The 24,154-nt window shown below is 34.9% G+C and overlaps 2 protein-coding genes across 3 annotated transcripts in view; both read right to left on the bottom strand.

The window, feature by feature from the left end:
* Nucleotides 1-65: 65 nt before the first annotated feature.
* LOC128681691 (uncharacterized) lies at nucleotides 66-8,798 on the bottom strand. The gene is made up of 6 exons (XM_053765794.1): nucleotides 8,476-8,798; nucleotides 4,850-7,342; nucleotides 3,928-3,942; nucleotides 2,810-2,824; nucleotides 1,378-1,392; nucleotides 66-639 (listed from the first exon to the last, which is right to left on the bottom strand). Exons 1-2 carry the CDS (start codon nucleotides 8,747-8,749, stop codon nucleotides 5,574-5,576), a joined length of 2,043 nt encoding a protein of 680 aa, XP_053621769.1. The 5' UTR covers nucleotides 8,750-8,798; the 3' UTR covers nucleotides 66-639; nucleotides 1,378-1,392; nucleotides 2,810-2,824; nucleotides 3,928-3,942; nucleotides 4,850-5,573.
* Nucleotides 8,799-9,557: 759 nt separating this feature from the next.
* The window catches only part of LOC128681693 (fatty acyl-CoA reductase wat-like), a 36,592-nt gene continuing 21,995 nt past the window's right edge, over nucleotides 9,558-24,154 (bottom strand). For both annotated transcript variants that reach the window (XM_053765799.1, XM_053765800.2), the window contains exons 3-11: nucleotides 17,061-17,154; nucleotides 16,296-16,418; nucleotides 15,839-15,993; nucleotides 15,030-15,146; nucleotides 14,490-14,599; nucleotides 14,109-14,170; nucleotides 13,093-13,312; nucleotides 11,613-11,793; nucleotides 9,558-11,211 (exon numbers count right to left, since the gene is read on the bottom strand). In XM_053765799.1, coding sequence (XP_053621774.1) covers nucleotides 10,845-11,211; nucleotides 11,613-11,793; nucleotides 13,093-13,312; nucleotides 14,109-14,170; nucleotides 14,490-14,599; nucleotides 15,030-15,146; nucleotides 15,839-15,993; nucleotides 16,296-16,418; nucleotides 17,061-17,154 — 1,429 coding nt within the window. In that variant the 3' untranslated portion in view covers nucleotides 9,558-10,844. The remainder of the gene's footprint in view (nucleotides 11,212-11,612; nucleotides 11,794-13,092; nucleotides 13,313-14,108; nucleotides 14,171-14,489; nucleotides 14,600-15,029; nucleotides 15,147-15,838; nucleotides 15,994-16,295; nucleotides 16,419-17,060; nucleotides 17,155-24,154) is intronic.

Raw genomic sequence — 24,154 nt, forward strand, 5'->3', positions numbered from 1 at the left:
TTCATTAAAAATATCGTCGTATTACTGTAGGAATATTGCAGTTTTGTGGTAAAATAAACTCGTGATTTTCGGACAACTTGAAATTTTATTGGCGGCAAAACGAACGCTACAAAGTGACAGATGGCAATAGACATTCAGTCATAGATAAACAGATACTACTACTGGTTGGTTGCGTTTCATTTCATCCAACAATTACAGCAAAATGTACTTTAATGACATTTTGTAGGAAATGATAATAAAATATTTTTTAACTAATATTAACATCTCTATTTTTATTTATTTATTTTTTTAATATTTACTTTAGAATTACAATTCATTTGTTACAATTTAATATTCCACAAGCTAAAAATTTCGTGTAACACGTCTCCTCCAGACACAGTGCCCAGAATGCTAGCAGCGTTTTCCTCTTTGAATTATAACGCTGATCATTTGAGCCAGGAAGCTGCCAGCTCTGCGGTCACCTGTTGTCTCGAAGAGGCGTGCCGATAAGTCACCAATTATTTTTTCGGCTTCGGGACCCCAGTTTTAACTTTATCAGGACTATGAAAGTTCGTAGCACAGATGTAAGTACATTACATTTGTAATTCTTATGTCTGTGTTCGTATCTAGTTTAAAAATACTACTTACATCGTCTGGGGGCTAAAAATAAACGTTAAAGTGTAAATTATAAAAAAAAAAAACAATCGTAACTAATTTTGACCGGTTGTTGTAATTTTTAGATGATATGAAATAGGCATTAAAATGATTTTGCTATTTCACACAATGCCTTTTAACTAATTTTCAAAATTTTCGAACGAGACGAATTTTCACAAATTCTGTACTTTTCAGATATTGTCCTGTCTGTCCGGGACAGTGCTCTTAACCACTGAGCTTATTTATTTATTTATTTATTTATTATTAGATACACCAACAGGTTACATGACAAAAACTCAAAATAACATTACAATATGGTGTTCTATCATGCAACCCAATTAAATGTAAACACAACATTATTAATAGTACCAAGCAGTATGATAGATAAATTTATAATCATATTTAGTTGTTTAAGTTATCTTACTAAATAACTATTGGAGATTGAGATAAAATAAAAAAAAAAATAAGAACAAGATTGTACGATTGTTAATTATAATTAAGAGTTCTGATTGAGAAGGATGTTCAAATGAAACCAATGACTGCATTTCACGAAAGTCCCGGTATATTGTCCGAAATACACATTAAGAAATTACAACTCACAAATATTACACAAGTGTAAATCCCTACAAAGCTATAGCAATCTAGACCATATATTTTTTTCATCAGTATATTAGCAGGTTTATTCTGCGTAAATTAATTTTGTTACGAGTTAAAATACAAGAATAATAAAGAATAAGAACTTACTGGTGCAGGAGCATCCTAAATACAAACACAAAATGTTAACAATATTAGTTTGTAGTACATTCGGAACTGTGGACCACATCTATAATAATGCTTTTTCCACCAACGCAGGAACAAGTTTATTAGTTAAGTTTTATTTTTATTTGAGAAACTAGCGACCCGTCCCGGCTTCGCTCAGGTATAACCATTATTAAACCTTCCCAAGGAATCACACTGTCTATTACATAAACTCGCATTAAAATCCGTTGCTTAGTTTTAGAGATCTAGGGATACATAGACAGCCTTAATTTTTGTTTTAAACTTTGTTTTAAACTATGTAGTGATTTCTGTCATCTTCGCTTGTATCCTATTGCATTCGGGGCTGTGACGTCACAAAAGCCAGGTATAGTCAACAGATATCTACCTACACCTTTGCAATGAAGTTCATTGCAAAATCGTCGCTATTACCGCGCCATAGAGGATCATTCGGAGTAACTAAATGTTGACTGTACAGTGTAAAAAATAAAGTTTACAGTTTTTAATAATCGGCTGTTTTGTTCAGTCTTTACTGCTTTACAGTTAACCCTCTTTGGAATGTTATGTATGTGTTACTGTAAAAGCACGAACTACGGTAAATCCTTAGATATTCCAGTAAAACCTAAGATTTGCCAACTCTTAATGGTAAAAGTCCGAACAATTTTGCGATTCTAACTTTTATCACCATTCACTTGGTAAATCCTAAGATTTACATCAAAGGCTTCAAAGGCAAAAAATGTTGAGAAAATAATTTTACTTTTGTTATTTTTTACTATTTAAGAATTATTTTAAAGGTAAGGTATAACTTTATCTTTAAAATATAAAAACATTTATAAATAAAAATACTTACCAAATGAAATTATAGGTAAGGATTTGCCTAATTACTTAGTTAATTAATTACTCTCATAATTATGATATCTACATAAAAATATGTAAAGTTTTGACTGAAAAATAAATGATTAATAAGAATTAATCATTGTTTTATTACCAAAACCAACATTTACCAGTCGTCAGTAGCAAAACCTAGCATTTACTAAATTCTAATAGCAAAAGCCCAAAAAAATCGTCAATTATTTATAAATCCTTACATTTACCAACCCATGCCGGTAAATCCTAAGATTTTCTGAAAAAACCTAAGATTTACCTGTATACGGGCTTTCACAGTAACATGTGTATATTTCAATGCTATTATTCAGTAGCTGTTGTCAAGACTATGACACTGTCTATACCCCTAATCGCCTCTTACGGTGTCCACGGAGGGATATGCCAGTGGTCCTAATCAAAAGTGTATCCACACGACATAAATTATTATGACCCAAGTAATAATAATTATCAATAATATAATTTTTTTGCGGACACTAAAATCTTGTGCCAAAAATGATATTTCTTGTAAAAATCTTATTTTAAAAAATCTACTTACACCTCCTTCTTCGGGCTGTATGCAAACAAAGTTGTGTTAAATGAGTATGTATATAATATATATATTTATATGTATATAATATATACTATGCTGAATAACATGTCCGCAGAACAAGCAAAACTGTAGACAGAATACAAAGACATTACAATATATTTCGTCTCGTTAATTGGTGAATTTCTCGTGCGTTTCGAACTCCGCCGCGGGCTGTCATTAGTGTTAATTAAATTGTATTACACATACACAGTAATCAATTTAATTATCCTATTTTATACATAAGTAAGGTACTGGTACAATGTTCATTTTATAAATGTTAAATTTTAAAAAAAAATCTTTATTAAAAAACAATGTAGGACACTAATGAAACGCTACACGCCGCGTTCAAACGTGAATTCATACAAAAATGTTTATTACAAACTAACGTTTCGTCCCGACTCGCTCGGTTAAAGCCATAACAAATTAGAAACCCCGCATCAAAATCCGTTGTTCATAAATTGACGACCTCGATGGCGCAGTGGTAAGGTTCTTGCCACTGGAGCGAGAGTTCCCGAGTTCGATCCCTGGTCGGGTCATGATGGAAAATGATCTTTTTCTGATTGGCCCGGGTCTTGGATGTTTATCTATATATGTATTTGTTATAACATATAGTATCGTTGATTTAATATCCCATAACACAATTCTCGAATTTACTTTGGGGCTAACTCAATCTGTGTGATTTGTCCTAATATATTTATTATTATTTATTATAAATAGAGACAGGAGAAAGCGACTTTGTTTTATACAATGTATTTGTCTCAGGCAATCTGTATGATTGGTCCGTTTGCAAACGGCTTCGGCATTTTACATATAAACACGAAGCGTCATACAATTGCCCGCGGCTTCGTCCGCGTTAATTTCCCACGGGAACAGTTATATGAATGTCCTTCTCCATACTTCAAATTACATGTATGCAAAATTTTAAGAAGATTGGTTGAATAGATAGAGCGTGAAGACGTTACAAACAAACAGACTTTCGCACTTAACTTGTTTAGAATTACTTGCGCGCGAAGCCAAGGGTATTAGTAACAAATAAAGTTCTTATCTATATATCTATTTAGTTAAAAATAAATCGATCAACTTACTGGTGGGTCATCTTGCTAAAATAAAAGTTACAGATGTCAAATTTAATACAATATAATTGCAAAACTATTCTATTCATTCTACTTTTATGTCAGCAACACACCATCGGCGAAATCAGATGTCGACGCGAATGCTCGAACATTGTGTAGTTTTTTATGATTATATACAGAATGATGTATATACCAAATCCGCCGATGTTCCGCGAACTGTTCTTGTGTATAGCCGGCATGGGACATTCGCGTAGATGGTGGTTTAGATAAAGTCTTGGGTTCGAATCTTAAACAACTATCATCGCTTCGACCTTGATATCATGTGACCGATCAGTATGTCGTAATATATTTTACCCGCCACACTCACACGGTTGCAGTGGGTGCACGGATAAACAGAAATTACCCGTGGACCTACGGGTGAAGCTAGTGGGTGGACAGGACGCGGTTGAGATCTTCGCGTGTTCAAATTCAAATTCAAAATTCTTAATTCAATTTAGGATGATATACATCATTTATTGACGTCAAAAAAATACTTAAACTAAGTCTACTGCCGGCTTCCAAAGCGCAGGTGCCTTTGGAAGCCGTCAGCCTTTTCTCCAAGGACGTCAACTAACAATATAGGGCATATATAGGTTCCCAGTGGTCTCATATATAAATTCATACGAGTATATTTAAAAAATAGTAAGCCCTTTTGGCATGATAGGGATCAACACTGGTTTCTTTCGGCATTTCTTCTCAGCAGTGGTCATTCCGAAATATTAATAGTTCGTAGCTTTGGTAAATATTATTTAATTTAGAATATGACGTGAAAAAGTGCCTGTGAAGGCCCAATTTAATGGTTGGTTGAATGGTTTGATTATGATTTGTTGTCCCATGATGGGACAAGTCCGTAGGACTAATGGGATAGACGGAAATAATTACTATAATTACTTACTGGTCTAGGCAAAGCATATACCAGAGAAATCACAAGTAAAAATACAAAATATAATTTCATATTGTTCGAAAATGTTTTGCCACGTTAGTATTGAAGAATACTGATTATCGAATTTATTTTTCAATGCGATAAAATGTCGAAATTTATATTTTATAGCATTTCACAATAAAATATTGTAGTTGTAAGTTATTTTTTTAATAAATTGGCAATACTCAGTGGGCTTGTGTCGTGTGTGCAATCCAGACGAATATAGGAACGAGCTTAGAACAGACAGAAACTGAAAATAAATGCTCATGCGGCCAATTCTCATGCAATAGAACATAATTTTCTCTGTTGAAGTTGAAGATTTTAACATAGTTTCTGCATTCACAGATTTCTGCATTCAATCGAACACAAGAATCGTTTGCATAAAATCTTCGGCTTGCTTGAGAATCAGGCTCGCACAGGTCAGTACAGTATAGGTACATCAAACAGATGAACATTTATGTACCTAATGTTTGTGATTTTACAACCGGCCGCCTGTTTGACGTCAACCCTCCTTGGGAATGCTATTGTTTCATATCAGTTGTCTAGGCTTTGTGTCTCTTAGCCGCTTCACACGACTTCCATGGGACGGTATGGTGTGACTACGCAAAAAATCGGTCGAATCAATTTAAAAAAAAAGCATCCGTTGCAATTAAAATAAAAATTATCTAATCAATAAATCTATGAAAGTACAACTAAATTACAAAGACGTTCTAGAATCTTTCATTTTCTTTAAACATCTGAAATACTCTGAACCATTATTACTTGAAGAATATATTGAAGCATGGGACATGTGTAGTAATTCAACGTTCAACCCGCTTTTTTTAGCACCAGGATCCGATAGAGGGCCAACTTTAGAATTCTTACGGAAAATCGAGAAAATATTCTTCACAAGATTGTTTTTTGACGTCTTACTTGTTCCGGTCGAATGTGACGTAGGCTTCGCTTCAGACGACGATGAGAATGAGAATTTAGACATGTTATCTCCGGCTACGTATATCATTCCTCTCTCAGACAGAAAATCGTCGATAGAATCGTTTGAAAACTCAACTTGAGCTCCCTTCTCCGTGGACATCGAATACGCGTGTTTCTGTGCATCGTTTGGTTTAAAACCTTCACAAATTTTGGTATTGTCAGTGCACGTGAACGAATCTTTAAGCTCCTCTGTGTAAAAATGGCTTGAGATCTCTTTTTCAGAAGAACCGCATTTCGGTGATCCCTCCCCCGAATCACTCTTCGTTTCAAGTTTCCGAAATATACTTTTGCGTAGGGCGCTTTTCCTCTCTCTCTCTTTACTGTCAGTTTCTTTTTTTATAAGCACTTTGTTGTTAACAACATTTTTCACTTTTTCCTCAGCTACATTGGAATCATCTTCGTGTTCGGATTTCTCTTGTATTTTACAGATATCAGACTTTGTTTTGTGTTTATCAGGTGTATATTTTAGATGTTTACTGTGCCAATCTCTTCTTGTAATACATTTTGATAGGATATCATCGGACAAACTCATTTGTACATTGACTTCTTTCTGACATGCTTTGTAGCAGCGTATCTTTTTATCTACATTAGATTCACTAGTATAATTTGTTGTTTCTGTATCCATATTACTTGTATCAATTAGAGGAGTAGTCACAGAAACATCTTGACGATAGTTTAGGAAATTTTTGACAACTTTCTTATTGGCACACGTGCAGGGTTTTGGGATGAGACATATCATTGCAACTATACAACAGCACTGTACCAGAATTATAAATGCTAGAATATGAACCGAAAGTCTTTTGAATAAGTTATTTAAACAAGTAAGTTTAATTGATGCTTCGTGTAGCACTAAATTTAGATTATCTTTAGCGTTCATATGATAGTCTGCTAAATCTTTTGTTGTCGTTGTTCTGTGTGTCACAGTCTGCTCTGTAGGTAACGTGAGTAATTTAAAGATATTCTTATATTTTGTAGTACCATGATATTTGATGGGTTTATAAGTGCGATGAGTAGTGGCCGTGTTTGGGTTTTTAATGATAATAATATCTTTTGAAGTACGCTGTTTGATGTCAATCAAATGTTTAATGAAATCCAAGTCCTCTTTCTTCAGATCCGTTTCTAGACATTTATTCGATACTGTATCCAAAACCATTTGAGTTTCATCGTCGTTATATACACATTCGGGCGTTTCGGTGCATTTTCTCGATTTCTTATTAAAATACGGTTTCTTTCCATTATAATAAGTATCACAATCAACAAACTGACAATCATTCAAAGGGTCTTCATCTATTTCATCACAATTTCTAACATTCCTAGGTATAATCATAGCTTGGTCTTTATTATCGATTTTTGTGTCAAAGTTTATTTTTAGTCGGTTCCTCATAGTTTTTTTTCTTTTTCTAGAAGATTTGGAATCCAGATTGAACCAGCAATGACCGACTCTTTCGAAAGGGTCCAATATTGGAGCGACCAATCTCATAGTTTTGGCTGTACCTTGAATAAAAAATAAATAATTTTGATTGTTACTTTTTTTTTCACGAAGTTTTTGCAATAAATAGGGACAAATAACACAGGTTACATCAGTAAAGTAGGTTCTCCGTTTTTATTTTGGAATAGGTAGTAACTTAACGACCTAGCAATAAGATTGGCTACACAAGCCACATGTGATCTGGTGTTCACCAGCGAGTTCAAAATCGTTGAAGTTGTCGCTGGCACCAAAATCGGTCGGACATCATCAGTCAAACAAACTTCATGACACTAATATATAAGTAAATCCTAACTAATATTATAAATGCTAAAGTAAGTTTGTTTATTATTTTGATACCTCTCACGCTTACCTACTCAACCAATATTCTTAAAATTTTGCATACACGTAGTTTGAAGTACGGAGGACATAGGGTACGGGTAGTACGTATCGGGTTTTTGTCCTGATGTTCCCACAGGATTGCTCCTGCCCCGGGACACAGCTAGTATTGTATATCCCTATATACACTATATATATATATATATATATATATATATATATATATATATATATATATATATATATATATATATATATATATATATATATATATATATATATATATATATATATATATATATATATATATATATATATATATATATATATATATATATATATATATATTTGTCCCCACAAATCACAGTAAGTTAGCTCGAAAGTAAGTTGAACACTTGTGTTATGGGATAATAACTCAACGATACTATATTCTATAACATAAACATAATATTGACATCTCTAACCCATCTGGGGTTCTTTTTTCCGATTGGGGATCTCCCCAAGTGATCATTTCTATGTTGACCTGACCGAGGATCGAACCCGGGACCTCCAGTGTAGCAGTCAGGCCACGTATTTGATGTTGGTAGAATATAGTATCGTTGAGTTAGTATCCCATGACACAAGTCTAGAACTTACTTTGGGGCTAACTCAATCTGTGTGATTTGTCCCAATATATTTATTTATATTTATTGTTTACTTATTGAGAGTATCTTAACACATATCTTCTGAAACATTCATAAGATTCACTAAAACCAACCACGGAACACATTAGCTAATAAATCCACGTAATCAATACCGTCTTTATGTAATACAAAGACATTACCTCTAGGAATTCTTTCGATGCATGTCCCAATGACTTCTAAAAGATCACATTTATTATCTGAACCAATTGAGAGACAGCATCTGTCTCCTGATAGCTCAACGTTCGCATCATCTTCGGCTGAGTTGTTCACAGTGAACACGAAGATGAGACCTGTGCCCGATGGAAAAATAGTATCTAAATACAAATGTGTTGCCAAATTAATATTCTTCATAGTTTCAATTGTATTCGAGTAAAATAATATAAAACTTATAATAAAAATGCTATATAAAGTCATCTGTCATGGTTGTCAGTCAAACCACAAATTGGATTGATCAACAGAGTGGTTTGTTATCTTTGGTTTTTTTTTTAAGAAAACAAAGGTGTTTGAGTTTTTTTTGCGTAACAAAATCAAAATCAAATTATTTATTTAGAAATTAGACCTTCACAGGCACTTTTTCACGTCATATTCTAAATTAAATGATATTTACCAAAGCTACGAATTACACTAACGGTGGTGTTGAAAGCTGAAATATCGAAAATTAGGGCTTTTGTTACAGATATATGATCAATGTAATGTTTTTATATCTGTGGGTTTAGCGGCCTCATTGCTCCGTTGTTGCGTCGATACGTTTTTGTTTAGTTAAAAGCTACTACACTTTTTGATTTTATCGCGAACAGACAGGTCGATGCGGCCCACGCGATAGATAACTTTATTTTATGTAATTAAAGTGTATTCTGTATGTACCTACATTGCTGGTTTCTCATTGCGGTAAATAAAAGCTCTTATACCAACTACGTAATGTTCATACATTCATACGCGTCGGCATCAATTGCCAGCTCCACAACTGTCGTCGAACTCGGACACGTGACGACGCGAACGCGTGAACATTGCGTGAGTGATTTTATTTACCGCAATGAAAAACCAGCAATGTATACCGAATCCGACAAAGTTCGCCAAACTGTTCGACGACAGTGTGGAGCCGGCATAACGTTCATGGTACAGTCAAGAACATTATTAGTCTTATTTGAATTTATGAGTGTATGTGTCTGTAACTAGATGGCGCTAGTCATTAATTACAAAATACATAAGAAAACGAAATACGTAAATATATTTTTTTATTTAAATATCTTACTTAAATGGCAACTAAAAAAATCTGTGGCCGTGTTCCCATTGCTTGTACGCGCTGCATCGTCATCCGTCATTTTGACATCCGTCGACGGATCAACGCAGAAGAACGTGGAAATTGTACGAAGTTTCGACGTACGTCAACGCATGTCAGTGTCAAACGCCAAAAACAACAACGGAGCACGACGGAGCAATGGGAAGTCGCCCTAAATCTCAATAAAAATTTATAAGACTAAATATATTATGTTATAACAAAATAAATTTCTTAAATTATTATTTAAGTACTGAGCAAAAATTCAATAATTTATTTATCACAATAAAATGTTGATGCCATAGACATAATGCCGTAGATAAATAATATTTCACACAAAATCATACATTTATACCGCATTTTCATCGATATTTTAATAATTTAATTTTATATTTTTATAATACAGCGAATAATTAAAACCTCTATAAATTAATTACAATGACACTGTAAATAAAACATGTCTGCCAAAATATTAAAAAATCTTTTATGATTTTACAAAAAAAAAAAACAAGTATATATTACTTTTATACCAAGTTGTATGTACTATGCAAATTATTATGATAAATGTATAACGACTTATGTTCAAAATTTGTTGAGTAGAAAATTTGTACTTTATGGTAGACAAAAACAAAGGCCAATAGTGGCCTTCTGATAGGACAAACATGCAAAATGTTGCAGACGAATACCCAAATGAGAGAAATTCTTAAAATTATTTTTCTTACACCTAACTAATGTTTATACCATCACATAATATGCTTAATTACACTGTAAGTACTAATTTACACATTGTGACACAAAATTATTATTTAAAAGCGGAATCTCAATAATATAACCTTAAACAGTTTTCACACATATTGCAAAACCGAATTATACATCAATGAGCATAATTATGTCCTTTTTACAAATATAACAAATGACTAAAAAAAAGTGAGACGTAGAAAGAATTGAGAGATAAATTTGAAAGACATATTGTACTTATTGAAACCCAAATATAAAACCTAGTAACTTGAAATTAAACTATTTTAGTACGAAGTATAATTGATGCACATCTAAAATACAAGAAAGGAAATCTTCTTTTTTTCCAGTTTAATTACTCACAAAATAATCCATTCTATAAATAGTACTAATATAGCAATTGTACAACCTTTAGTACTTATAACTTCTGATATAAATATTTGTTTATTAACTTTAATTGTAACATTTGACTTTTGATTAAATTCTATAGTTACAATCCTAAAACATCCTAAAAATTAACGCATAAGAGAAATATAAGAGACTCCATAATAACCTCAAAACACCGAGAAACAAAATGGTGCAAAATGTGTAATGTAAATATCTAAGTTTCGAATGCTTCTTGATGCTAGCTGGGACGGTATCTATTGGGTCTTTTAGCAAATAAACTCTAATACCTCTAACGTAGCTAAAGAAATAATCGCTCCAGTTTAACGAAGACATATCGAAATTGAACAAATCCTTGTCTGTGGTACACATTTCTGTGAACAAGTTTTGGGTGTTCATATTCTCGAATTTCCATTGGCGCACGGCGAAGTAGGACACGACGTCGGAGAACTTTGAGATTTTCGTGTACGCTTTTCTTAGCCTGTGTAACAAACATATATATTTATTTTTTATTGTAATTCTACCTCGAAATACGCAAATAAATTGTGTTATCTTAAAAGGATATCTACATGATATTTTTAGCTAAATAAGTATAAAGAGACATCATTGTTATAAATGTCTTTGTAGATCCTATTTATTGTGAATAAATACATTCAATTATGGTAAAAATCTAGTAGTTTAGTATCAAATTCAATTCGGAACGAAAATTATAAAAAAGAACACACCACATAAAAAAAGGACTAAATCACATCGAAAATAAAAGATCTGATAGATAGACATGACATATTTCGATAAATAGATAATCCTACAGACATTTTCAACCACACACAATACCATACATAAGGAAGGCTAGGAATATGATAATGTTGACAAAGAACTCACATGGGTTTCTTCCCGATTAACACAGCAATACCATCGACAATATATGCCGGGATCCAGTGCAGGAAGAAGCAGGACAGGTGATAGAGGAAGCGGGACGGCGTGATGTGAAGCAAGTAGTAGTACACCGCCTGTATCGGAGGCACGTCCAGACCGTAGTATTCGTTGTATTTCATGAATTTCTCTGTAAAATTATGTAAATCGTGAAATCGTCGTCGTTAAAAATGTCCTTGTCCAGGATTAGGTAATGTTTTACTGGCCACAGATAAAAAAGAAAGACATTGTTTTATTCTTGATTTAAATATTTTTTCACACAATGACAGATACAAATATTACCGCCGATTGCTTGTATGTGATTTTTGATAAATTCATTAACAAATTTGGAAAAGTCAATATAATTTCATTTAATTACCACTACATAGTTTTATTTATTGCTGACCATAGATTTTGACCAGTCCTATTTATAGGACGTTCACGATTTATTGTTTGTCCATTGTATTATACGATTGTTTCGGTTTACATTCTTAAATGTTTAGCAAATAAAACATAAAGATACAAATTTATAACCTTAAAATATACAATTCTTTCTCAAATATAGTTCATGTATATTTGTAATTGTAGCGGGAGCTAGGTTAACATGCTCGACCGCCACAAAGGGAAGATCTTCCCGCCAGACTAGGTGTTGCGCCTGGGGAACTGCACGGCACAGACGGTGTTATGTTGAAAGTTGTATATATGCTTCAAATCAAAAACGCACTGTCTGCACGGTCTAGGCTTGTTAGCTGTCCATAGTGAGTCGACCGTCGTGCCATCTGTCCGTAGTGTCCTGGATCACTTGTGTTGCTTGTTATTCGTTGCGTTTGGTCGACTTTTTACATCTGCGCCGTTGTGCATGTGGCGTGGTAGATGTCGCCACATTAAGTGACTCTTTTGCCTAAACTACTATAAGTAAAGCCAAACTAAATTATGAAATAAACTTCCCACTGCGGACTCCAATAGATTCAACATTGGGACAGTAGAATAGAGTCTATCGCTTTTTTTTTTAAACTAGCTACACATCGGTAACTCGTATAGGTTTGTTGGTATCCATGCTCTACGGTGCTAGTTTACCATTTGGCAAACTGCAAGCTCGTTGGCCAATTCATACTAATATTAGAAAGAGTATCTGTATTTTTGTTTGTAATGAATAAACTCGAAAACTACTGGCCCGCTTGATTAAATTTGGCACGGAGATGTTGTGAATTAACATAGGCAATTTATTTTTATTATAATTTTGGATGTTTATCTATATATGTATTTGTTATAAAATATAGTATCGTTGAGTTAGTATCCCATAACACAAGTCACGAACTTACTTCGGGGCTAGCTCAATCTGTGTGATTTGTCCCTAATATATTTATATTTGTTTATTTATATTTACCTAAGCGAAGCAGGAACAGGCCGCTAATATACAATAAAATTAAGTAGAATAGACAATAATTACCCCATGTTAAAGGCTTCTGTTCCGAAGATACGTAATTGTAAACTGGCGGCACCAACTCAGGAGGTGGAGCGTCCTCATGGTTCCCAGGGTACTCCCTCGCCGTCTTCCACGCAGTCGCTATACAAGCGTTGACCACCATGTCCCCTGGGACTAGATCCGCTACTGCTTTAGGGTCACAGTTTAGTACGTGAAGCAGACCAACTGCCGCACCGACTACCACCTGTAATGGGTATGTCTTACTTATTATTAAAGTACCGTTTGCATTTGTCCCTAAATTGATATGATAATCCAGATTCTGATTTATCTATAGTGTACATCATTCGTGCGCGGGCAAATATTTGTATCTGTGATCACAAATATGTGTGTACTTTAAATATACACTTCGATACTGACAATTGTAATCTTCTTAAGCTTAAATTTTCCCTTCAATCAAGCCAACATATTTAACGCTACAACGGGTATGCCAATGACGAATAGTTTGTGTGTTAATTTTCAATATATTTTTTTAATTTTGACATTTTTAATAATGATGTCAATTCGTCCTCTTAATTTTTAATATATGTATAACCTATATTTGTTAATTGACGTCCTTGGAGAAAAGGCTGCGGTTTGTTTGTTGCTTGTTTGTTGCGCTGCTTCTTCTTCACCCGCGCTTTGGAAGTCGGCAGTAGACTTAGTTAAAGTAATTTTTTGACGTCAATAAGTGATGTATATCATCCTTAATTGAATAAAGAATTTTGAATTTGAATTTGAATTTGAATATGCGAAAAAGAGACCTCAATATGATTTATAGTAAAATATAAGCGGAAGAGATCAACCAGAGCTTACACAGATCAAATAAAGGTTACAAAAATTTTTTTATACAAGGAGATCAATAGAATGGTTCAGAATAGACATATATTGAAGTCACTCCCACCGACACAACAGTAATCTTAAAATTAATATACCGAATATACTACAAAATTACTACGTAATACTAAAATAGAACATAAAAGAGAAATGAAGCGAAGACTTACTCCAGTAGGTCCGTAGACATTATCGATCCATCCTGACACAGGCTCCTTTGCTGTTCCAATAACTGTAACAAAATCAAATTTATTTCTATATCTAATCTTTAAAGGCTAATTCATCATCAGATTTATATCATAGCAATATATGGTACTTACAGTACAACACAGTACAATTATCACTAGTGTGTATGCGACTATTTGTAAGTAGAAGTTGGTGGGTAACCGTTAAAAGTCACTTGAATAAAATCTAATACCAGTGTTAGCAACAACACACTCGATAAGAAAGAAAACCATATTTTTTGCATAATAAATCATCAATTAACGTGGCAATTTATTGACTACAACAGATAAGTGTTATTGTAGATACTATAATGATATTTCACTTACCAATTGCAGGCCGAAAGAGAGCGACGGGCAGTCCTTTAGAATGCTTCAGCACGATGTCCTCAGCTGCCGCTTTCGTGTATGTATACGTGTTGGGACAGTCGCCGAGTAGGCTGAAAAATAAATAAATAAATAAAAATAAATATATTAGGACAAATCACACAAATTGAGCTAGCCCCAAAGTAAGTTCGAGACTTGTGTTATGGGATACTAACTCAACGATACTATAATACATACATATATAGATAAACATCCAAGACCCGGGCCAATCATAAAAAGATCATTTTCCATCATGACCCGGCCGGGGTTCGAACCCGGGACCTCTCGATTCAGTGGCGCAGTGGCAAGAATCTTACCACTGCGCCACCGAGGTCGTCAAATTAATTAGTTGCTACATTTTTTAAATTAAAATTACATTTTGAGAAAAGGACATTCTGAGAAAGGACATTTCGAGAAAAGGACATTATGAGAAAGGACATTGTAAGAAAATGACATTTTGCGCCAAGACGCCACATCCAAAAATAATGAAGTTAAGTCCCTTACCCAGGAGTAATGTTGTTTATGATCTTGTCATCCATGGTCTCCACCAGGTCTATGAGGCTGTCTCCCGGCAGGGGGCATTCATAAAACCTCTCTTCGATTTGTGATTGGAGGCAGTTGCTGCAAAGAAATAATCTTTAACTATTGGGATATTTTAAACGAATTTTAAGTTACTATAGATGTTGACCGCGGCTTCGCTCCCGTGGAAATTTTGAGATAAAATATAGCCTATCTTGAATAATGTACCTTTGTAATGCTGAAAGAATTTTTGAAATCGGTTCGATAGTTTCGGAGATTGCCAGCCTCAAACATACAAACGAACTCACAAACGCTTACCTCTTTATAATTGACTAGAAGATTTAGATAAAGAAGATTGGTTGAGTAGATAGAGCGTGAAGGGGTAACAAACAAAACAAACTTACTTTCGCATTTATAATATTAGTTAGCATTAGTATTAGACTCAAAAATAAATAATAATTATGATCATAGTCGTATTCCTCATGAATGAGGGCACGACCATAAGTCATTACATGGAATGAAACACACGTAACAACTTTCTTGGCATATTTAATGGAGTGGTTTGCCATTGCCTTCTCCATTCCACACACAATGTTAATAATCAACAAGTGTGTCCTCACGATGTTTTTCCTTCAATAGAAGCAAGTGGTGGTCGATGAAAACTACTATACATGAGTCAGTTTGGTATACAAACTCATGTGAAACGAGTAGGATTCGAACCTGGAACCTGGGACCACAGGCGGGGGTCTTAACCACCACCGCCGCCGCAAAAGTAATAAAGAAAGTCCCATTACCTGTAAGCAGTAGAGATGTGCACTAAAGCCTTCAGTTTAATGCAGTTTCTGGCCAGCAGGAACATCTCCCTGGTGCCTCTGACGTTGATCGCCACAGCTGTCTTCAGGGGCTCGTCGAACCTGACCGTAGCCGCGCCGTGGAAGATAACTTCCACCTGGAAATTGGTGAGAGGAATTTAAAATGTCGAAACTGGAAGTTATCAACTATATCTATTCCAACTGTCATCTGAAACTCTGAGATTCATAGTCATATTGCATACATTTATTAATACAAGCTGCGCCCCACTAGAATTTCGGGATAAAAAGTATCTCATGTGTTATTCCAGGTTATATTCTACCCGTCTACCAAATTTCATAACCATCGGTCCAGTAGATTTTGCGTGAGAGTAACAAATATACATCCTCATTTATAATGTTAGTGGGGTATTATTAGATTTAGTATGAAAGTAAGGCTTACCTCATTGATAACTTTAGTCCTGTCTTCGTCTCTGAGACCAAGACCAATTTGTCCAACGTCACCTTCCAAAATTGCTATCTTCTGAAGGAAGTCTGGATGTTCCTTCCTCAATTTATCGTACAGCTGAAAACATATTAGCACAGTTTAATGAGATTCATACAGTTCGACAGTCTCGCTAAAAGCGAGTTTGCCGCCACAACATATGAAAAATATGAAAAGACCAACCGGAAAAACGTTGAGATATGTGGGAGAAGAAACTGGAAATGTTGGCGCCCTATCGCCATGGAGTGAGGGACGGAGCCAAGAGAACATCTGTATCTGTATGCATGACCATGACCAGGGGGCTTACCATCATCACTTATTGCAATGCAGTTCGGGACCTAAACTGATCAGCATCACAAATTCGTACCATCGAGTTAGTTTTCAATATGAATACGATTTATTTCAGGTTCCTAAATTGAACTGAGTTGCATTGGAATCGTTCCGTAAGAGGTGATGGTAGGCAGCTGGAAGCTAATTAGAACATCTATGTATATGCAATAAAAATTTACCAATAAAAAATACCTTCTTATATATACATAGAATATAATAGCCTAACTAGCGGCCCATACCTTATATTATACGTTACACTTAAACCTTCCCCAGGAATGATCATCCTATGAGAACCGTACAAAAATCCGTCCGGTAGTTTTGAGTTTTTCTCGTTCATACATACAGACGCGACATGGAGACTTTGTAATATATATCGATAAGGATATAGCTTACCACATCGTCGAATTGTTCCTGTAGCCTTTTCACAATATCCTTGTTTTTTTTAGGCCTCGCCAGTAGAAACAGTTTCTTTATATCCGGACACGATCTGAAACGAAGAAATCTAAATTTAGTTAATGCAATTTCACGATCTCGAGTCTCTGTTTTTTTTTTATACTACCAAACAGATTAACAGGCATGCGGCCGGGATGGTAAGTGGTCACTGCAGCCTATAAACACCATGGTGGTTGCGGCCAAAGCCTGGCAACAAAGGACATCCGTTACTCACCATCTTATCCTAGATCTTGTACGCAACTTTGTCCAAAGAATAAATTCTAATCTACAAATTCAGCGCCTCATAAATACAGTCCAGTCACAACCTATATTCAGGCCTCTGCGCCAACAAGGGTTGACACACGCGCGTTGCCAACTTTGTGTCCTAACATCTTTTGTCAGAGTACCTTGTAATCACACCGTCTCCTTCGCCCTTCATGCCGGAACACAACAATGCAAACCCTGCTGTATAGCGACAGATTACCTATGCTATCATATTTAATGAAACGAATACTTATAACCTAAAACCACTAGACTCGCTTCATCATCATAGTCGTATTCCTCATGGCTGAGGGTCGTGGTCATTACGTGGAGTTAAACACACACAACAACTTTCTTGGCATTAGTAATGGAGTGGTATGTCATTGCCTTCTCCATTTCACACACAAGGTAATAATCAACCAGTGTGCAGGTTTCCTCACGATGTTTTCCTTCACCGGAAGCAATTGGTGGTCGATGAAAACTATTATACATGAGACAGACTGGTATACAAACTCATGTGGCACGAGTAAGATTCGAACCTGGGACCTTTCGATCCACACGCGGGCGTCTTAACCATTACACCACCACCGCTTCTAGACTCGCTAAGTAGACATAAAAGTCATGTTAAATGCCTTTAGGCAACTAGTATAAGATTTAACACCAGTGTTAGCGATAACACACGAGATAAGATAGAAAGAAGACCTAAAACTTTGTTTCCAGGTGGTAGTGGGAATTCCCGAAATTCCCACAATGGGAACAATTAGAAAAACCTTTTATTAATGACACCGGAACCTAAAGTAATTGGTTATTCCGTTTCACAAAAATTTCTAGTATAATCACGTCTTTTTTCCTAATCAATATTGTACGTCAACAGATAATTAATGTAATGATATTTTCAATTAACATTAAATGTAACACGAATTCTAGATTAATTTGTGTTTAGAATATTCCAGTAATTAATTCTAATAGTGAGTAATTTTAATATGCTACTAATATTATAAATGCGAAAGTTTGCGAGGATGTATGTGTGTTCGTGTATTTGTTACTCTTTCACGCGAAATATACTGGACGGATTGTTATGAAATTTGGCACACGAGTAGAATATAACCTGGAATATCACATAGGGTAGGTACTTATTATCCCGAAAGTCACACAGGAGGGGCGAAGATATTTTCAAAATAAATTCAAATCTTTATTAACCTTAGAATGATATACGTCACTTATTGACGTCAGTTTACCCGCTGACTTTCAAAGCGCAGGTGAAGAAGAAGCGGCGCAACAAATTTCTTCAAAGGCGAACGATGAGTTCTAAAACGACTCCCATTTTATAAGTCTCATTTTCAAAATTCCCACCAGTCTGAGCGCATTTCTTATATTATTCTCGTCTGTGACGCCTAAAAGCCCAGTCCTCCAACCTCGCTAATAATATCAACTTAATTAGTTTAGAATTAGTTAGAATTAGAAGTTAGTTTTAGCCGTTTCGCTATCGCGAAAACAATTTTACAGTTTCTTGATTACAATTGGATCATAAACGAACGTTGCCTCTGTCAAAACAATAGATTTCTTGGAGAAACTTGTAACTGAAGCGTTAAAAAATATCTGGAACGATCGAGGTACAGCTGCCATTTAAGGCTGTGTGTCCCTTAGTCGCCTCGTACGATTTACGACGTATTACGTATTCAAATACTCATTTTAATACGAGTCCCAGACCAACACTATGTATATTACTTAGATCGGTGGGTAGTTACTTAGGTTTTTTCACAAATATTTTCCTCATACACGATTGGTTGGTCACGCCGACTACTAAGTGCCATATTAAGTTGATGTCCCTACTCTTGGACAATTTTCCTATCTAAAGTACAAGGATCACTAAAATTTACGTTGCATTAGATTCAGATAGAATTCAAGGGCGTAGCTAGCTGATGGTCCAGGGAGGGACAGTTGATATAGTACTTTTGTCATTCTGTATTAGATACTAGATAGATGTAACCCGGGGCTTCACTCCCGTGGGAATTTCGAGAAAAAATATAACCTATAGCAATCTTGGTAAACGTACCTTTCTAATGGTGAAAGAATTATTGAAATCGGTTCGGTAGTTTTGGTTCCGATTACCCTCAAACTCACAAACGCTTATACCTTATATTTATAATAATAAGCAGTACAGATATTCGTAGATAACAAAGAATTAAATCAAATCAAATAATTTATTCAGAAATTAGACCTTCACAAGCACTTCTTCACGTCATGATTTCAATGAGAAAAGAACGAATTGTAGGTAAAGTGGGCACACGGATTCACGCATCAAAATTTCCAACGCTGCGCGTAGGTACGAAAAATCATGGATGGGATGAATATATATATATATATATATATATATATATATATATATAAATTTAGAATTAGTATTACTGACTAAAGCGCAGGTGAAGAAGAAGCGGCGCAACAAACTTTACCGCAGCCTTTTCTTCAAAGACGTCAATTAACAATGGCGGAATTACAACACATACTGTATACATGCATTTTAGGCCACCCATCTCGCAACCGACCATTGAAAAAGTTGCTTAACCATAACATTTGTTTTATAATCCCTATTTACTTGGTACTACCGGTAGGACGAGCGACCTTCACTTCACAAGTATTGCACAAGATATGTCCGACTAGTTGGTACACTAAACCTAAACGAACCTTGTCACAGGTCGCGGGCAAATATTTACTCATAACATTGCAATATTTGTTTGCAGTTCTTGAACTATTGCGTTTGACTTCCTGTCTTGTCGGATAGATAAAAACCTATTTACATATTATGGAAAAAAAGATCCCTGTCGCGTCTGTCTGTATAAACGCGAGAAACTGAAAAACTACCGGACGGATTTTTGTATGATTTTCACCAAAAGATATTACGATTCCTGAAGAAGATATAAGTGTATAATCCCAATCCCAACTAATATTATAAATGCGAAAGTAAGTTTGTTTGTTACCTCTTCACGCATTATGCAACAAAAACCAATATTTTTGAGATATTTCTTTCAAATAGGTACGGAGAAAGACATGCGCTATACGTAGAAGTATTAAATATTTTAATAGGTATATGTATCTATTTATTTATTCAAGGAAAACTAACAGTAATTATTTAACAGTATAAAAAATGGAAATACATCAAAGATTTCCAATAATAACAGGTCTTCGCTAATATAAATAAAATTCGCTAATATAATATAAATATCCATAGTTAAAATTATAGGTGGCGCTAAATGCTAATAAAAAACTTTGCAATACAACACTAGATGGCGCTGTGTGTATTTTGAATGCGCTTTGGATATTTTACTTCAACTATACTTATCCCAATCGCATTTTAATATGAAGAAAAAACTGTAAACCGAGGAAGCCGCGGGCAAACTATAAGTTTTATGTCGTTAGACATAACTTCTCTATAACAAAGTCCTAAAATAAATTTCAGATTTGTTCAATCCATTTTTCAGTTTTTCGGTCTCAACTAATATCCTAACTAATATAATTTAAATTACAATATTATATAACAATCAATCTATCAAAATTTATTTATGTAGTAACTATTTAATACAATTTGAAATATCCGTGTAGCGGGAGCTAGGTGATTATGCTCGACCGACCGCCACAAAGGGAAAATTTTCCGCCAGGCTAGGTGTTGCGCCTGGGGAACCGCACGGCTTCGAAGGTGTCGGAGGTTGTATTTATGCTTCCAATCGAAAACGCACTGTCTGCGCGGTCTAGGCTTGTTAGCTTCTAGTAGCGAATCGACCGTCGTGCCATCTGTCCGTAGAGTCGTGGACCACTTGTGTGGCTTGTTATTCGTTGCATTTGGTCGGCTTTTTACACCTGCGCCGTTGTAGATGTCGCCACATCCGCAATATGCTTCGTCAGAAAGTGTACAGAAATGCATCCGCCACACGCTTCGTCAAATATATTATTAATCTAACAGGCCACCCTGCATCATACCTGGCTCAAAAGATAGTTTTATTATGAAACTGTCACCAATATCAATGATGTTATGACGCGTTTCCGTTTTAGTACCATGACGTGTGTAATTGTATATTTTATAAGCGTTATAAATTAAACATATCAGAAATAGGATCGCACATGGAACACTTTATATGCGATTCGCGACGTCCATATCAGAATATTTACATAACATTGTTGGAACGTATTTTCCCATGTGGCTTAATAAAAATTCATAGAACCTTTGTAACAGTAAACGTAATTTATCAAACTGCAATTGTCCGCGGTTTCGTCCGCGTTAATGTCGTGCGACCGTTCATTACTTATTGTTGCTAATCTCGGGTTCTAAGCAATGTATCGCGAGGCTTTTAAGTTAGACAATCCGCAACTGTTAAAATCGCACGCTGTTAAAATTCCAAGTAATAGGTAGTTTTGGCGTGATGCGCGAATAAACATACAGACAGACTGACAGACAAAGATTCTAAAAAACAATTGTTTTGGCTTCTATTAGTCTCATAAAGACCCCCACAGTTATTTTACACAAGTACCTAGTTTTCATCGACCAACACTGGTTGGAACCAACCAACACTGTGAGGAAACCTGCAGTTTAAGTTCGCTAGAGTGTTTGCGATTACTCGCCGCACAAGATGACGGTGGGTTGTCGTAAAGCTCGTGTCAGATGCCTATAGGCGACTTTAATAAAATCTGACGCCAGTGTTAGCAATAGCACACTCGATATGAAATTGTATGGAGTTTGTATGACGTCACGATTTTTAGAGTTATAAAGACTAAAATAGAAACAAAAAAAAAATTAGGAATCATGTGTGAATGAAATCGATTAAATTATATTGACACTTTTGACCGCGGCTCCTCCCGCGTGAATTTTCTTTATGCGAGATGACTTGTAGCCTATGTCCTTCTTCGTCTAACTTACATAGGTACGTAGTATGCAAAGAACATACATAATATTCTAATTTCAAACCACAATTTCCATACCTTTTGTGAATAAATGAGTGTAAACTACATATCTCGATTGTTTGAACTTGTGACTAGAATATAAAACATGACCTCTATAAATATAATCTGTACTAATATAATGACACATTACAGCGCGTAGTCCCACTTTGCTATATACATCTCAGTATCGAGTCGATTCGCAGTGAGTGAGACGCAGCTGGCCAATCGCATGACGCAGCGCGCCTTTGAGACGCAACGTTTGTCTGTTTCTAAGCTTACCTCTTACCAATTTTGATGCAGTTTTCACTGATATTTAGATAGTTTATTAAGATTTTTTATGTATAAAATACAAAACAGGCTAATAACCGCGCGAAGCCGGGCTTCTACTTGGGGCAAAAATACATTTTTTGTATGTATGTATGTTTGCAACGCGATAACTTTCAAACCGTTGGTCAGATTTTGATAAAATTTAAGGTAAAACCTATATAGAATCTGTCAATAGAATTTTTAACTTCGTGGGCCATCAAAATCGGTTCAGTCGTTTTTGAAAACTTTATTGTGTTCGCGAGGTCAAGTTCGCGGCGAACAACTTGTAAGTACTATAAATAAATGCGAAAATAAATGTTCATATAATCACGATTTTTCGCCTATCATAATTGTGTACCGGAAAAAGTATTAACGAGAGAAATGCACGCGGGTGAAGCCGCGGGTGATAAGCTATAAATCAGCCACAAAGCAGCCATCAGTTAAACCTTCAATTTAAATCAGTCCGGCCACATATTTTGTAAAACGTACGCGTATGTTGACTCACGTTTGAAGTCAGCCTTGTCGCTGTTAGCTAGTCTTTGGACCTTTTACCGGGCTATTAAAAGGAGGTTATAACATATTCTTTACCGAAATCGTGTCCAGTTACGGATATAAAAATATGCGTGTCCGTCTTTCACTCTTCCAAACATTTAAAACTAAGAAACGTATCATTAAACTGGGGAAACACATGAATTTGAACTTGATTTCACCGTCAAAATATTTTAATATAAAGTTATGGATTGTGATGTTAAGTAGTACTCGAAGTACCTACTAATTCCATGTATAAAGTACATAATTGACATTTATAAGTACATATTATGACATTGATTGGAAACGCAGAAAATCTACTTCTATGACACGAGGAAAAATGAGTTTGATTGACAAAGAAGAAAGTGAAAAAGAGAAAGACAAGAAATGAAGATTTGGCTTACGCCTTTATAATATAACATTATTAAGTAAATAAAAAACTACTTACAAACTATTCCTTGCCTAATTATATTAACAATATTGCATCACAGCGTCACAGTAAAAATCTTTAAAGAAAAATGTCCGCTATAACCTTAATAGTATTTCACAACAGAATAAGATATTATTTTCTTACATTATTTATTTATTTTTATGTATACAAGCTTTCACCCGCGGCTCCGCCTCGGGAACATTTATTTTTCTGTGATGACAGGTACCCTATGCCCTTCCCCGTACTTCAAACTACATGTATGCTAAATTTCAAGAAGATTGGTCGAGTAGATAGAGCGTGAAGAGATAACAAACAAAATTGCTTTCGCATTTTTAATATTAGTTGGATAGTTGGGATATGTATTTTATTAATTTAAATATCTGTTTAGCTATATATCTAATTAGTCTCATTTATTTATTCATATTTCATATTTACACCTATCGCTATAAAAATTATTTTTCCCGAAAGTTGACTGGTAGAGAATGCTTTTAACATTAAGTCTGCTCTTTATACCATATAAATAATTATAAATAAAGAAATAAATATATTAGAACAAATCACACAGATTGAGCTATTGACCGGGGTCAATCAGAAAAAG

This window comes from Plodia interpunctella, chromosome 28 (assembly GCF_027563975.2).
Source record: "Plodia interpunctella isolate USDA-ARS_2022_Savannah chromosome 28, ilPloInte3.2, whole genome shotgun sequence".
NCBI lineage: Eukaryota > Metazoa > Arthropoda > Insecta > Lepidoptera > Pyralidae > Plodia > Plodia interpunctella.

Bases quoted from the DNA above. Each gene is read 5' to 3' on its own strand.
- LOC128681691 (XM_053765794.1), bottom strand. From the start codon at position 8,749: ATGACTTTATATAGCATTTTTATTATAAGTTTTATATTATTTTACTCG. The intron at 7,343-8,475 runs GTAATGTCTTTG...TTTTTATTCAAG, and splicing joins CATCGAAAGAATTCCTAGAG to GTACAGCCAAAACTATGAGA.